Source organism: Tiliqua scincoides, chromosome 8, assembly GCF_035046505.1.
Source record: "Tiliqua scincoides isolate rTilSci1 chromosome 8, rTilSci1.hap2, whole genome shotgun sequence".
NCBI classification, from domain to species: domain Eukaryota; kingdom Metazoa; phylum Chordata; class Lepidosauria; order Squamata; family Scincidae; genus Tiliqua; species Tiliqua scincoides.
This window is the reverse complement of record NC_089828.1, coordinates 21,810,142-21,826,993: the sequence shown is the minus strand read 5'-3', so window position 1 is coordinate 21,826,993 and position 16,852 is coordinate 21,810,142. Positions and strand designations below refer to the sequence as shown.

The 16,852-nt window shown below is 47.0% G+C and overlaps 1 protein-coding gene across 1 annotated transcript; it reads left to right on the top strand.

The window, feature by feature from the left end:
• Positions 1-714: 714 nt before the first annotated feature.
• On the top strand, positions 715-6,906 carry CIMAP1C (ciliary microtubule associated protein 1C). The gene is given in 4 exon segments (XM_066635491.1): positions 715-805; positions 1,789-1,899; positions 2,526-2,668; positions 6,433-6,906. Coding segments are annotated over 4 exon segments (819 nt in total).
• The last annotated feature ends 9,946 nt before the right edge of the window (positions 6,907-16,852 follow it).

Genomic DNA, 16,852 nt, shown 5'->3' with positions numbered 1-16,852 from the left:
TAAGATAAAATGAGATGAAATTCTAAAAAGGCCCTGTGGAGTTTTACTGGGTGATAAGTAATACTATAGAAGGGTAGAGGGTGGACCCCTTTCTTCTACCAGTGGTGAGTGCAACATAATGGGGAGGGCTCTGAGAATCCACATGGATAAAAATATTGTTTTAAAATCATAACATTGCAGCGAATTGCGCTGGGGCAAAACCCCTGCTGCCAAACCTCTCCACCCCCTGCTCTCTTTCCAGGCCCATTGGAGGAGGTAGAGCAGCACATCAACAGTGCAAACTCAATTTTGAAAGGAGGGGAAAGGGGGAAGCAGTGTCGCTGGGTCCTCCAAAATGTCAGGCTTTGGCCATTTGACAATCTGAGATCTGGCAATTTAGCTAGACAGTCTGAGATGACCCTCCATAACCTAACGCAAAAACTTGTGCTCTAGCTGCCCAGAACTTCTGGAATCTTTTGATGGATCCATCAAACATACACCTGTTGCCCCATCTCTTCCCCTACCTCTTGCTGTGTGCGTCTTTCTTATTTATGTTTTTTTAGGTGCCTTTTTCTGATACAGTCACAATGTTCTTTGGATTCATTCCCGCTGCTTTAGTCCTTACGCTGCCGGTGTCTTGCTGGCAATCCATCACCTTAACTATTCTTTCATTTGTGATTATTTCCAGGGTTTCCAGAGGCACACGAAAGTGACACTCCATGGAACTGACCCCCAATGGCGGCTTTGAAATCCAAAGATAACCAGAGCCGCCACTCTCAGGATCCAGCCAACAAGAAGTATCCATTCATTAGTGCCAAATATAAAGGTGACTTGGGTGTCAACGGTGTGGGCAAAGCTAGGGAGGAAAGGATAGCAAGAATATCGCTAACTGGATTCATGCAGGGCCGGCCCATCCATGAGGTCGACTGAAATGGCAGCTTCAGGAAGCAAATTGGTGGGAGGTGGATGCACTCATCTTTCTTTTCACCCACTCATCGCCACTGCTCCTCTTTCTCCTGGATTGGAAAAAGAGGAGGACAAAGCAAGAGAGGAAGGATGGATGAGAGGAGAGTGAATCAGAGTGCTGGGAGAAGCTCCTTCTCTGCACTTCAGCTCTGCCCCCTTCCTTTCCAATTCAGGGAGTGGGAGGAGCAGAGTCTGGCACATCACCAGGTAAACTTTGGAATACCCTCCCCTTAGAATTGAGAACTGCTCCCTCTTTGTTAATATTTCGGCGCAGACTGAAGACCTTTTTATTTCAAAAAAGCTTTCAATTGTTGACAGGCTGGCTGGCTTTCTTGCTTTTTTATATGAGAATCCAGGGGGTTTGTTTTAGATTTTTAATTATCTGTAAACTGTTTTAATTATTGTTTTTAATTGTTAGTTTTTAATTTTGTACTTGTTGGAGGTAATTGTTGTAGGCCGCCTTGTATGCCCATAGGGCAAAAAGGCAGGATATAAATTAATTAAAAAAAAAATAAATGGTGGGATATCTGGCATGCTGTCTCAGGAGAAACAGAATCAAGCAACATCCTAGTGCTTCTTATTCGCTATTCTTATTCATGGCACCTTCTCAAAGACAGAAAAAGAAAATTCTTCATAGGATGGCTTGCTGATGATGATGGTCGTAAGTCAGTGTAACTGGACAACCAGGTGCTGGAAACAAATGAGAGGGAATGGCCAAATCACCTCCTCTTTCCAGACATGTGGACCCTGTTTGGCAACTCACCTACACCAGCCAGTGTATTTTGAATTCCCTGTCCCTGTTTCATTTTAAACGTTGCTTTTCTTTCTCTCATTCTGTTCCAGGGCCAGGACCTGGGAAATATGGCAGGCAGCCTTGCACCGGTGTTAAGGATCACGACTTCACCAAATACACGGAACCAGCCTACACGATGCGTGTGAAATCTTCGGAACGATGTAAGGGGAAGGATGGGGCAGGCGACCCAGATCCCAAAAATCGGGACTCATAAAGTGTAGCTAGCCCCAAACTAGCTGGGGCTACCGTAACCTTAGTGAATGTATACAACCGGTCTCCTCGATCTTCGAATGCTCATGGACACTGAGGGTCTGGGGTCCAGGCCCCAAAAGGGAGAGGCTTAGGCAAGGAACATTCCTTGTGCTGCTGTGATCCTTCCTGAAGCCACCACCAAAATCTGTTTCTCCTCCTTCACCACCATTTTCTTTTCCCTTCATCTTACCAGGGTGTATGGGAGAGTCAAGTGGGAGATGGTTTGCTGTCACACTCCTCTGCTCTCTGGCACCAGAGAGAGAGAGAGAGAGAGAGAGAGAGAGAGAGAGAGAGAGAGAGAGAGAGAGAGAGAGAGAGAGAGAGAGGTGGTGGCTGGGACAGCAGAGTTGAAGAAGAAAGAGGCAGGTCCCAACTGATGTCCCTGCAGATGCCTGCATGCTCAGGGGCACCGCATTGGTGACCTCTGAAATAGAACTATTGGACATGGGGAAAAATTGTAAGGTATTGTAAGCATGGCAAAAAGGCCAGAAAACCACAACACACTTCATAAGGATGTTTTCCTTTTATTTTCCAGTGATCTCTATCATGGAGAGTCCTGGGCCTTGCTATTATGTGGATCCCAGTGTTTCCCGCTTAGGAATATGGAGGCCAATATCATTCCGCATGCCAACAGAGAGAAAGAAGATATGTAAGTATAAGGTTGAGTAAGTTATTCCTGCAGATCTACTTTGGTGCTCAGGATCAGGCTGGTTTGATGGTATGAAGCAGTGGTTCTCAAACTTTTAGCGCAGGGACCTACTTTTTAAAATGAGAATCTGTCAGGACCCACTGGAAGTGATGTCATGACCGGAAGTGACATCATCAAGCAGGAACATTTTTTAATAATCCTAGGCTGCAAGCCTACCCACAGTTACCCAGGAGTAAGTCCCATTTACTATAATTGTTGAAAGGATATACAGAGTAGCCTGTTAAAAGTACAGATCTCAAACAATGCACTCACATACCATGGTAGCATCAAGTCTAACATATTACAAATATATATTGAAATGAATGGGGACCCTCCTGAAATTGGTTCATGACCCACCTAGTTGGTCCCGACCCACAGTTTGAGAAACACTGGTATGGAGCAAAGCTAAATAATCCTACCCAACTTTGCCATGTGAAGTGGCCTCTTATGATGGAAATGAGTGGCAGAGATGGCTGGGAACAGTGGAGGTCTAACAGAGAAGGATGTAGGATGGGCAAGGTCTTTCTGAGACATCAGAGAACACTCAGTGGCTTCAATTCTCAGGGGGAAAAAATGGAAAGGACAGACCCTTTCCAAATCAAGAAGTTCAAAACATCTCTACCCCAACATGATTTCTCACCACTAGTGAGGGTCATCCATGAAACAGTCTGAGGCAATTGTCTTAGGTAGCAAATTGGCCACCCATCTTCATATGTCTGTTCCTGGTGCCTCTTCTTCCACTTACTGAATTTGCAGAGGACGAAGGGACCAGAATGGAAGTGGAAGTGTAGATGATAGGAGAGTGGCAAACTTTGACATTCTAGCCTTCCACTGTTCTCCTCCTTCCCTCCACACTTCTTCTTCCCTTCCATTCCCCTCTTCATTTTCAGATCCAAGGAATGGGAGGAGGAGGAGGACAGCAGCAGTGGCTGACATGCTGCTGTAAAAAAGAGACTGAACAGTCATGCCACCGCAGGCACTAGCAGGTCTTGAGCCATCCCTGTCACCAGCTCTATCAGCAAGTATGGAGAAACATGAGGAATCTTTCCAGCAGCCAGAAAGATCTTCCAATAGACCTGTGAGGTTTGCTAAATTCAAATGGAAGTGAACAAGACAGCAGGTGTCAGCAGCCAGAACTTACTTCTCAGCTTGCTGAAGCCAAGGGACCATAAGATGTTGACGAGGTGACTGCCTGAATGAACAGACTGTAAAGCCACTGAAATAACATCGGGGAAAACAAGAGGGTTATGTAGCTTTAGAGCCATCATCTCGTAAGAGCCTCGGAGGCTACCTATGAAATTAAAGCCGAGAGACAGTGAATTACAAGCGAGGATGTCATTGAGGAGTTTAATGGTGATTGCTTGAACTCTGCCAGTGAGCACTCACTCGTAAAGATTGCTAGGAGAAATGGCAAGAGGATACCATTGTGCACGAAGGAGTGGAGGATATTTTCTGCCTTGATGCAATGCCAAGGAGTGGGGTGGGTGGGGGGATGCCTCGCTTTCCAACTCCTCCGAGAGCTACAGTGGTTCACAAATGCTTCTGAGACGTACCTGGTTTGGATTTATCTGGACGTCACACTTCATCTGAAAATTGGAAGTGGGTCACAATCGGTGCAGGGAGCCATTTTGAGGGGCGGAGAGACCCATGGGGGGGAGACGACGGGCACCCTGCACCCTCCAAAGGGCCGGCGCTGCCCCCAGAAAATAAAAAAAACCCCTTTCACACCACAGCTGCACAGCTGTATGGGTCCCATCATTGCCCTCACTCCCGCAACAACTTAAAGCAGTCCCTACTCCCAGGAGAAGTTTGGGAACCACTGGCCTTAGGGGTTGTGTCTAGCACGCCAATCCAATGGGCTGGTTGATGTTTTCTTTCTGAAAGGCACTGCATTTCAATTTCCAGGTCTTGTGATCTTTTCCACAAAGATGCTGGCCTAGTTATACTGTTGTTGTAGTTGTTGCTGATGTTGTTAAGGAGGTGTATATGTGATGAAGGAGAGGGCGGAGTTGCCATCACTTCACACACAATCCTCTTTCCTGAATTTTCTGGTGTGTGTCACTGGCAGAGAACCTTCCCCTGCTCTGTTTTTCCTTCTTGGGGAAGTCTCTTAAGAAGCAGTATCACTGTGCTGGTTCTAGCCAGATGTAACGATAAGGCAGAGGACTCACCTGGCCACACGGGGCTAGAATACGTTTTCCCAAATGACAGATTGCAGAGCACGAGCTGGGACTGTGCAGCTGGTATGCTTAGCCCTTGGATATCGGGGCAAAAAAATGCATCTCCTTTTTTTGATGCTGCTTCTGCTGGGTTTGACCCAGAGAGGAAAAGCCACAGGCATTGTTAGGAAGACTAAACGGTTCTTCAGGAGAGAACATGACTCTGTGGTGGACGAGGTAATGAGGCTTGAAGACCTTGAGGCTGAAGGGAAACTGTTGGATAAATGGGAAATGGTTCAGAGAAACAGGGGGAGCTGAGGCAGAAGGGAAAAAACAACCCAAACCAGCATTCTGTCAAAAAAGGAAGGTGATAAAAAAAGTCGTTGTGGAGCAGGTGTTTAGCCAGGGCTGGTCCAAGGACTCCTGGCACCTGAGGTGGTGCCATGACCCCCTTTGTGCAATGCCTTTCTGTACCAAATGCGGCTGTCCTACCTGGCGATTCACCAGCAACTGGTTCTGCTGCTCCTTCTCCCTCTTCTTGGGTATGAAAAGGAAAAGATAGAGAAGATGAGGAAGCACAGAAAAGAGGAGAGGGATGGACTAGAATGTAGGAGACGCTCTAGCCAGCCCACTCTCTTCTTCTCCACACTTCCTCTTCCATTTCATTTCCCTCTTTATTTTTTGGAAGTCAAAGAAGGTAGACCTGGATACACAGTGGTGAGCAAGGGCCACGCTCCACCATCTCAGGTGACTGCCTCAGTTGATCTCATGGACAGAGTGGCCCTGTGTTCAGGGAGTGGGTTGTGCAAGCGCCAATGAGCATGGATGGTGGCCTTAATGAGAAGAGTTAGAGGTGGCTGATGGCCAGTCTTTCTGCAGGGCTATGTGAATGCCATGATAAAAAAGAAACAGTGTTTGATCTTCTGTTCCCAGGCCGTGCAAATTCTGTGCCAAGAAATCCCAATTCTGTGATCTGCATGAATTATGCAATTTAGGCCCAAATCCTAACCAATTTTCCAACCTGGACACAGCTGTGCCAATGGGGCATGTGCTGTATCCTGCAGTTGGGTGGCAGTCACGGAGACCTCCTCAAGGTAAGGGAATGTTTGTTCCCTTACCTTGGAGCTGCACTGCACTTACCTTGGTGCTGGAAAGTTGGTTAGGACTACGCCCTTAGTTCATTTGGAGAGTGGCTCTTCATTTGCATAACTTATTCTGCCATTCTTGCAGCTTTTCTGGTACTCCTAGACATGAGGAGAAGCAAAGCATTTTGTGGGGCACTGAAGCTCTGTCCGCAAGCATAGGACATTTTATTCCAGAACAACTGTGGCTCTGCAGCAATAGGTCTTGCCGGACACTTTGAACCATAGCTAGTCAGTCACAAGGACTAGAAACTTGATTTTAAAAAATGAAAGAGGAAATGGCTCAGAGAAAGCCATTTTCAAAAAGGGGAATTTTCTGCCCAGTACCACATTCTGCTTTTTTCTCCTGTGTAACTGCGAGATACACACGCAGTTCTGTTTGCCTGTTGTGCTTGCCAAAGGCAAAGCAAAGGGCATCACTTTTTGTCTGCTTTGCTTGTAGATCCGTCTGAGACTCCTGCCCCAAATGAGTATTACGTGGAGAAGATACACCCAATTGATGAACCCTTTGCACCAGCATATACCATTGGGAAGCGGACATACTACTGGGAGAGCAGCCCGCACCCAGCTCCCAACCGCTATAGCCTCCCAGGGACGCTGGGTCCCAGATTGCCCATCAATGCATCGGCTCCCGCGTTCTCAATGGCTTCCAATGCATGCGCGTGGGGTTACGCTAAAGACCTGGTGAGAGGTCCTGGTCCGGCAATGCATGCCCGACCGGAGCCATCTGTGTACTTGAACCGCCAGCCCAGCTACAGCATAGCCCACAGGATCGTCCCTTCTTCCAAGGACTACACACCGGGGCCCCCAGACTACGACAATGACCAGGTCACCATCCACAAGCCCAGGGCTCCACGTTTCAGTATGGGGATTCGCCATTCTGACTACATCACCAGTACTCCCACAATGGGCCTCATCAAAGATTAGTGCCCCCCTGTGAAATGGGGCAGATTTATTTTTGCTATTTATTAAGGGGGGGGGGGATCCTTGTATGCTCTCCCTCTAACACAGTTTCCAGGGTGGTTTCTCTCCCACATGACTCAAACAATAAAACAATCTTGAAAAACACAACCCAAACAATAGCAGCACAGCAGTTCCAACAATTGTTTCAAACAATTGAAACTACTTGAAAGGCATGGGGGGATACAAAGCCTGCCCCACCCCCAAAAGCAATAGCATGGCCGTCAGCCAAGGCTCCCTAGGGATAGTTCACAGTCAGGGCTCTACAATCACGAACAAGTTCTCCTGAATTCTGCCCAGATATTGAGGTTAGGCTTTACTTATATCTTTACCAAAGCCTAACAAAAGATGTCTCGACATACTTCTTTTGGAGGGCTGTTTCTTGAATTCTGCCCAGCAAATTTTTTTTTTCTGTCTTTGTTTTGCTCATTAAAACTACCCCCTAAAATTTAAAAATAAAAAGAAACTCTCCTTCTTCCAAAAGAGACTTTAAAAATTTTAATTAAAAACTGTTTTTTTAAAAAAACTGCAATGGTTTCTAAATAAACTATATTTTTTATAATTTGAAGAAAATGCTGGTTTTTAAAGATGCTTTTATTTATTCTCCCGCTCCCCCAGTTTTCTACAGCCATGCATATGCTCTGGGTTTGTTAGTTTGGTTGCTTTTTTTGCAAAACCCATTCCTAGCATTCTAATGTGGGCAACTGTTTGCTGTGGGTCTTGGGTTGAAGCCCTAAACTGAGCACTTCTATGATGCATTGAGTCCCTCCACCTTCCCCGCGTAGCAACAGTGGGTGACAGGCAACAGGATTCAATAAGTTCATCTGTGTCCTCCCACTACGAATGGGATCAAACTCTTCAGGACCCTACAAATGGAAACTCCCATTTGTAGATGGGGAAGGGGTACTGGACAAGTATCTCAACCGATTCACCCCACTGCTTCCTTTGGTAATGGGTGTTCAGAGATTGGCCTGGCCAAGTGGGGCCTTTGATGAATCTGTCCTGGCCAATTGCCAACATCGCCCCTGCTTATTTGAGCCAACTCCAATTTCCTTCAATTACTCACCAGCTGATCAGAATGGATGAAGCCAAAGGGCTAGAATGCATTTGTACTAATTTAATATATTTTGTTCACATGCATGTCATGCAATATCGCCATAGGAATTGGAGTTCTGTCCAACCCTGGTTGGCATGGCAGGAAAAGGGGGCCTTACTCCACTGCGTTCTTCTAACAGCTTCTTTAATTTAAGAACTTAAGAACAGCCATGGCGAAGGGGAAGGTTAGCCAATCAATTCTACAGTCTATGATTACAGTTCAAACATGGAAGTAGGGTGCCTGAATTGTCAGTCCCCATCAGTGGCTGCATTGCCAGTGTTCTCCAGGAGGTGGCAGCATTGTACCATATTTCCTGCAAATCTCCTGGCAGTGAGTATTTGGATCCCTGTTGCTTTTTTTTATTTTCACCTTTAGGTGGCAGTCACCCAGCATAGACAGGAATGGAGCCCTTGGAAAGAGGTTCCAGAAGGACACTGTGTGTAAAGATATTATTTACACACATGCTAGGGATGTTCAGAACTCCCCTGGGAAATTTCATTTCTCAGACATTTTGCCCTGACAGGAACTCAGAAATTCACGATGAATTTCACTTTGTATGAAATTTTGGTCAGGACGAGCAGATCCCCGCTGAGAAATTTTTATTGTTTTATCGGAAATCCATTTGCTTGGCTTTCCTTGAATGTTTTTTTCTTGGAAAGAACCCGGAAATGTCAGCATTTTGAAATGTCAGGGCTTATCCTGTGGCCTTCTTCCTGACCCACCAGAACAGAGAGAGGCATGGTGTGCCTTAGAGTGCAATCCTAACAGTGTGCTCAGCCAGTGCAAGTCTCTTGCGCCAGCCTGGGAGGGTTGCAACTGTGCCATAAAGCATGTTTGCACTTCCTTGGGTGTCGGCTGGGCTGGTGCAGGGAAGTGTGCTGGCCCAAGAGGACTGCATCCAGCCTCTGCTGTGCTGACAAGAGGGAGGTTTGTGCCTGACAAATTTGGGAGTCGGGGGGGGCGTAGGGAGGGCTGGGAGGAGGCATTTTGGGGTGAGGGGAGGGCAGGTGCTGGGCATACCCATGGCTGGGCAGTGGGAAAGTGGAGTGGGTGGGACCAGGACCCTACATTTGTGCCAGATTCTGACCCCATTCCCGGGCAGCACGACGTGGCTCTGGGCAGCTCAGATCTGTGCCACCTCTTGAGGCTGTGACTCCCTGGGATGACCTCTAACGCTGCCCCTGTCTGCAAGCTCTCAACCCACCAGAGCTCTCAACCTTCTTTCCCTTCCCATTTACCTGGAAGTAGTGTGGAGGGCTCACTTGAGGCCACATATCCTCTTTGAAACCTCAAATGCTGCAACAGTAGTATCTCAGGTAACAGTGACCCTGGGAAATGTAATTTTCCCAGGGTTACTGAGTCATTGAGATGCATATCAGATACCCTGGAAATCCCATATCCCAGGGCTCCTTGCACCTGGGCTACTGCTGAGCATGCATTCTTGCAAAGCACATTTTCAAATGTGTGCTGTAATTTGTCACATTTTTTAATCAAACACAGCACCTCAGCCACTAGAACTGGCAAAATATTCAAATGCAGTGCACATTAGTGAAAGTGTAAGAACCAGTTTGCAAGCAAGAGAGACACCATTTTATTGTGCCAGTCAGCATGTTAACTGGTCGGTAAGCTCCAGTATTGAGTCCACACTGAGCAAATTCTACAAATAAGGAAGGAAATATCAGGGTGAGGTAAACAGGTGCAGATAAAACATCACCTGCTGGAGGTATTTATGTATTTCGCACCACCTATGGACATGGCATTTTAAACAACTGGATGACAAGCTCCTATCACAAGGCATGCACAATCTAAATGGTCTCACTTTGGGGGAGCCACTAAGCTCCCGTAGGCTCCTCAAAATTATTAGGTGACCAAGTTACGATAGAGCATGGTGGATGCTAATCCATGTCTTGAAGTTGGCTGAGATACTGGTTATTGACTGCTATGGCACCATCCATGGAAGGTGTACAAAGAATAGGAAGACAGGCTCTGCCCCAAAGGGCTTACAATCTAGAAAACCAATGCCAAAGGGAGACAGCAGAGGAAGGGGAGGCAAATGGAGACTGGGATAACAGGGAAAGAATATGCAACTATTTCAGAACTCTCTGTTTGCATCTGTATGGTGTCTTGGTACAAGTAATTACTCCTGAACTTTCAGTGGTATTCACTGTGCACCCCTACTCAGGTGGTGGCATGATTACAGCACAAGCCTAGACTTACTCAGAAGTAAGTCTCATTATATCCAATGGGACATACTCCCAGGAAATATGTTTAGGATTGCAGCCCAGGAGTGCCAGCAAGCCCTTTCCTAGACAGTTGGATCTTGTCACGGTCATGCATGCTCTAGTAACCTCCAAGCTTGAGTATTCTAATGCACACTAGGGCTCCCCTTGAAAAGTGCCTGGAAACTTCAACTGTTCAGATACAGAAATATGTCCTGTCATCCTGTGGATATGTTCCTGGAAAACAGAGTGCTGTGTGAAACAGCATTATAGGAGGTCATTATAACACTGTTCTAATGTACATGTGTTCATAGTTCTGTAGTTGCCAGTGCACTAAGTCTGAGCCTGCTATGTAATTGACCACTGCTGCTGTCACTTCTCCTATGTGGCAGGGTGGAAGATGATGGCAGAAGCTACGCCAAGGAAGATGAGCTCCCACTTCCCTCCAGCCAAGTGCACTGCCTCTGATGATGGAGATGCTACTAAGATCTCATGGCTCATAAGAACAGGAACCCTGCTGGATCAGGCTAACATCCATCCAAGTCCAACATCCTGTTCCACACAGGTTCTTCTGGGAAGCCCACCAGAATGGGATGAAACTTTCTCTTGTTTGTCCCAGGCAACTGGCATTTAATGTCTCCAAGGGTGCAGTCCTAACCCACTTTCCAGCACCAACATAAGGGCAATGCAGCTCTGAGGTAAGGAAACAAATGTTCCCTTACTTTGAGGAGGCCTCTCTGAGTACCACCCAACTGCAGGATGCAGCACACATCCTGTTGGCACTGTTATGGAGGTGCTGGAAAGTTGGTTAGGATTTGGACCCAAGTCTCTGAACTTGGAGGTTCAATTTCACTCTCATGGATAAATACCCACTGATAAACCATTCTCCATAATTGTGCCAAATCTCATCATGATCTCAGATTGTGCCAATTTGAAAGATACCAAAACATGAGAATGTCACCACATCTTGTGGTCACGAGTTCCACAAATTAATCATGCATTGGGTGAGGAAGACAAGGTAACTACTGTTAAAGGGACAGCTGCAGGAGCCAGCTCAAAATTAGGTAAATAGCAGGTAGGGTACGTATTCCAAAATCTTCACACTGCAATAACATGGTAGCAATAATGGGGCAAAGGCATCTATGGGGTGCCACCTGCTCGACTGCCAATACAATTCTTGGAATGGTTCATTTAGTTCATTGCACAAAAGTGCTGCTCTAAAGGGGCATCCAGCTTCCAATTGCTTGCAAAGCAGGATTAAAAATGCTCCAGAAATGAGAAAAGAGCCGCAATTTGAAACCTGTTTCTATTACAAAGTTGTAGAACAAGCAAGTTCTGACAATTCAAAAGGCCTGGTGGGACAGAACACTTTTCAACAGTCACATTAGGGCTGTCCCATCCAGGAGGCCGACTGAGACAGTCATCCCAGGCTGCAGACTGGCAGGAGATACCCCCCCATCTGCTCACACACCTTTCCTTCCCCCAATCCCTGGGTTCAAAAAGGAAGAAGGGAAGAGAGCAGAAGAAGAAGTGTGGAAAAGGGTAGAGTGTGGGCTAGAGCATCTTGCATGCCCGCTGCCATTCACCCTACTATTCACCTCCTTAACTATTCCTCTTCCTGCTCCCAGGATTTGAAAAGGAAGAAGGGGAACAGAGTCAGAGATAACATCCAGGCACTGGGATGATGGGGCGGGGGGAAGTTCGCAAAAGCACACACTTTCCAAAGTCTGGGGGACCACACCATGGGGCCCCCAGCAGGGTTTTTGCTTCAGGGTTCCCCCAAAGCTTGGACCACCTCTGGGGTCAAGGCAGTAGTGCAGCAATGAGAACAGGGGATGGTCCACCCCAGGTGCCAGCCATAAGGGGGTGCTAATGTGCACCCTCCCTTCTTGCTGGCTGCCAGGATCTATTCCGGTCATACACAGCAAAATATTCAAGGCTGCCTGCATCGGTTGCCTGTTGGTCTTTCTTTCAAGGAACATTGAAGGAAGGACCAACAGGCAAACGATGCAGGCAGCCCTGTATATTTTACTGCAACAAAAGAAGGATCATTGGGCAAGCGACATGGGCAGCCCCACTCCAGTAAAATATACAGATACAATAGCAGCCCAATTCTGCCTCTCTTGTCTGGGGGGGAGGGAGAAGGGTGCCATATAGAGGAGGGAGGTGCTAAAATTTGTTACATAGAGGTGGGGGTGACACTCGCTCTGGGTGACAAATACACTCACTATGCCACTGGGTCCAGGTCCCCATGGATCCTCCTGTGGCTGGCATCTCTCATTGGGACACAGGCCTGGTATCTTTCATTGGGACAGGAGTTCCAAAAGCTCTGGACTCCCTTCCCTTAAATCTGAAATGCATTTTATTTTATTAGCGGTCTTATCTGCTTTTATGATTTTACGGCTTGGAATTTGCCCAGAAGAGCGGCATGAAAAATACTCCAGATAAACGCATCACAGAGCGGTGTCGCGGTCCAGCCTGAAATGAAATAAGAGGCTGCGTGGCCCTAGGTTTAAATTGGCAATGATGATTGACCGCATGGAGCAGATGTTGTTAGATAAGTGACCTTCCCCTCCAGTGCAGGGGGCTTGATCCGTGCTCACTGGCTGTATTGGTGTGTCTCGCTGCTTGGCAGAGGGCCTCTTCTGCCATGTTTAAATGCCACAAATCGTTACAGGGATGGTAATTTTTTTTATGGGTAGCAGATGTGGGTGTGATGGCTGTGATCCATCAAAGAGGGGGAAGAGGAAAATGAGAGTGATAGGGGAAAAGGCAAGATTATAGGTGTGCACTTGCTGGAGAGGGGGGAAAAAGAAAATTCTCCAGTGTCCTCACATCCACTGCACCCTGCTTCCCCATTCACATGGTTGGTTGTTAACTCTGACCTCTGTTTCCCCATTCCAGTCTTTTTCCTAACAAAGATGGCACACCTTCTGGGCTGGCACTGTGTCTCTTCTGCCCACAAAGCTGTCATACTGCTAATTCCACACAAACCGGTTTCCTTACAAACATTTGCATGTTTTGGAGTTTCATCAGCATATGCTTCAGCTGTCTCTGTTGATCAGACCTCTGTTTCCTTGTAGCTGTCCTTGATAAACCGTTGTCCTGAGGTTTGCCTTTTGGGGATGTCTTGTCACAATGTCATTAGTGTGAATTTCTGGGGTGGTCATTCTCCAAGGGTTTGTTCCCTCCAAGGGTTTCTAGAAGTTAAGTTTCTGAATGGTGAATGGATGCCTCTTGTCTCTAGGGTGCACCCATGCGCGGTTCACAGCCTGCCATTTCATGTGCGGCAGCTGCTGAGGTGTCTTCTGAACAGTTGATAATTAAGGCTGCCATCAAAAATTACCCTGTTTCATCAGTTTCTCCCCCCCTCCCCGCCGCTTTCAGGGTGGGGGAGGGCAGGCAGAGGGTGGTCCTAGGGGTGAACGAATGGGGAGTGGGAGGTGGGGCTGGGATCGAGCTGTTATGCTGGATCTGAACCCCTGTTCCTGAGCAGCACAGAGTGGCTGTAAGTCGCACCTCTCACCTCGGACTTGTGCCACCTCAGGAGGTGGGCTGCAGTGGCTTACCTGGTGGTAAGGGGAAGAGTTTTCCCTTATCTATGGCTGAGCCACTTTGGCGCCTTATCTTCCACTGGATACAGCGCAAGCCTCTTGGCCTGCCTGTTCCAGTGCAAGATAGGACTGCACTGTTAGTGAATTACTCCTGCTGAAAAGCAATAGATGATGATGATGGTGATGGTGATGGTGATGGTGATGGTGATGATGATAAATATTTGGGATGCTGCAGAGTTTTGTCTGTTTGTCAATGGAGCTCCATCACTACCATTGAGCCCCAGCTTGGTACTCCTCTGCTCCATAGGCTCCATTCCTTCTTGGAATCTAGGAAGCAGCAGCAGGAAGCCTGACAGGGCAGCTCATGTGCTGCTGGCTAAAGGGGGCATTTGGTAATCTACATCAAGAACCACCATGAGGTCTCCAGTCACCCTTGTGGGACTTTTCACCCCCCCCCCCATAAACTTTGACCAACGCTTCTGTGAAATTTCATGAGGAGGGATTAACTCTTTTGAACGAACAGTAATATTTTGACAAACTGAATGAAGCCACTGTCTTTTGCCTATCATGAAAACTCTTCCAAATCTGGACTATTCAGACCAGAAGTCAGCTGAGCTTAGAAAATGACTTTCTTCTTTTTGTCCTTGGCACCAGTGGAACTAGCAGCGGGTCAAAGTTTAGGGACAGAGATGGAGCTCCCGGACATCCTCTGTCCCGTTCTCCCCGCCCCCCAACTTTGGTGTTGCTTCCTTCACCCTGAAATGTTCCACCATGTATTTATTTTTCAGATTGCTCCCTTGAGGGTGGCTAGTTTTTAACATGCAGAAATAAATATATAAGTGTCTGTGATTTATGGCGTCACTCCCGTTTTATTTTACTTTGTAGCCTTCTGCGAATTCTTTACACCTGAGCAGTTTTAAAAGGCCATTTCAACAGGGCTCCAAGCCACACAATTCACTTCTCTTTGACAGGGAACAGAGCTCATACTGCTTAGTACACAAGACAAGCTTGCTCTCTCACTCTCTCTCTCTCTCTCTCTCTCTCTCTCTCTCTCTCTCTCTCACACACACACACACACACACACACATACACACTCATGCACATACTTTATTATTGCCAGCCAGAGACTCAGACTGGCCTGTTCAAGGCACAGGGTTTGAGTCAGTGGTGGTGTGCCCTGGGACAGAGCCAAGCCTTGGACCCACTAACTGCGAACTGGTAGTGCTGGTTTCATCCTCCCTTGGAAGAAGAGTCACCAGGGGAGGGTGAGAGAAAGGCCATATCCTAAGAGCGTCTTCTCTTGAAATAAACAAAGTTTATTTATTTATTTATTTTTACATTTTTATACCATTCAAGGGCCTCTGGGGGGTGTACATCGTTCCTTCCTTCTGTCTTCACAAAAACACTGTGAGGTAGGTGAGGCTGAGAGATAGTGACTGGCCCAAGGTCACCCAGGAAGCTTCATGGGTGATGGGGGATTTGAACCTGGATCTTCCAGGTCTATGTCCGACTCCAGATCCACTACACCATCCTGGCTCTCAACACAACACCAAAGAAGGGTCTCCAACCCTAGTTGTCCTCACCCAATCCACTGAAGTGCTTTGCACGCTCAAAAATGGCTATACAAATGTCAGCATTATCACTGACAGGCTGATTTCTTTTTTCAAAGTATTTGGATACTGTGTTTTAATTTAAAAAGTTATTCATTTTTATTTTATTTCCACAAGACTTTCATTGGCCCTCGGGAATTCTGGTGCCAAAAACCTTGGAAGAGAGGAGAGCATTATCATTATTTTTTCAAATCTCTTTAGAACTATTTTTGGCTGGACAAGACAAGACAGAAGAGTGGATAACGGCACCATCTAAAATTTATCATCTGAAACACAGTGACAACCTGCCCCCTGTCCTCCGGCATGGAGCCTGATCCAATTATCTGCGGGTTTGAGATGGGGTGGGTGGGAGGAGATATACACAAGCAGCAAGAGAGAGGAAATATCTGATGTTAACAATCAGAGCAGATAGTAACCTTTCCCCCCAATGTGTATTTTTAAATGACACTTGAGTTCTAATTGGAAGAAGAAAAACAGACAAATTTCAAAAGCCAACCTTCTCTCCCCACACCTCCCCTGCAAACACCCAGTGTCATTGCTTTCTTCCTGCTCAGAGGCTTCAACAGCAAATTTTGCTCTTCTCAGAGGGACCCATCTGTCTTCTCGCAGATTAGAAAGTTGTCACTTCGCCGACAGAGTCATTTATCATGGCGGCTGGAGAAATTAGCGGAAGTCCAGGACGAGAGTTTAGGCAAGAGAATTTTAGGGCTTGTCCCAATGGTTTGCTCGGAATATCTCAGAGACAGTTCCGTGTCCTTCCCACCCAGACGTTGCTGTCCGCAAAGCACTTTGAACAGTGGAGACAGTGGAAGATTATTGTTTTGTTCGCAGCTCGGGTGCGACAAGAGAAACTGTGTGGGGGAACAGGATGCGATAAGGTCATCTGTTCACTTGACAGACTTTTACATGAGAACATAAGAACAGCCCCACTGGATCAGGCCATAGGCCCATCTAGTCCAGCTTCCTGTATCTCACAGCGGCCCACCAAATGCCCCAGGGAGCACACCAGATAACGAGAGACCTCATCCTGGTGCCCTCCCTTGCATCTGGCATTCTGACATGACCCATTTCTAAAACCAGGAGGTTGCGCATACACATCATTGCTTGTACCCCGTAATGGATTTTTCCTCCAGAAACTTGTCCAATCCCCTTTTAAAGGCGTTCCAAGTGAGAGATGGCCCAGGGAAAACAGGGACTGATCCAACTGAGAGATGTGCAGACCCAAGGAGACGAGTTCCATTGCAAAATCCGTCTTCCTATCTCCAAGTGGTGGATTTCTGCAGAAAAAAATTCCCCTGGCAAATTCAGGTTGCCAGAATTCAGGTTTGTTCAAAGTGATTGTGCTAACCTAAATAGACCAATGGCTTAACTCTGTATAAGGCAGTTTTCTATGTGCCTGATGGTGTAGCAGCTTTCTCCTCCCATTTCCCAGAG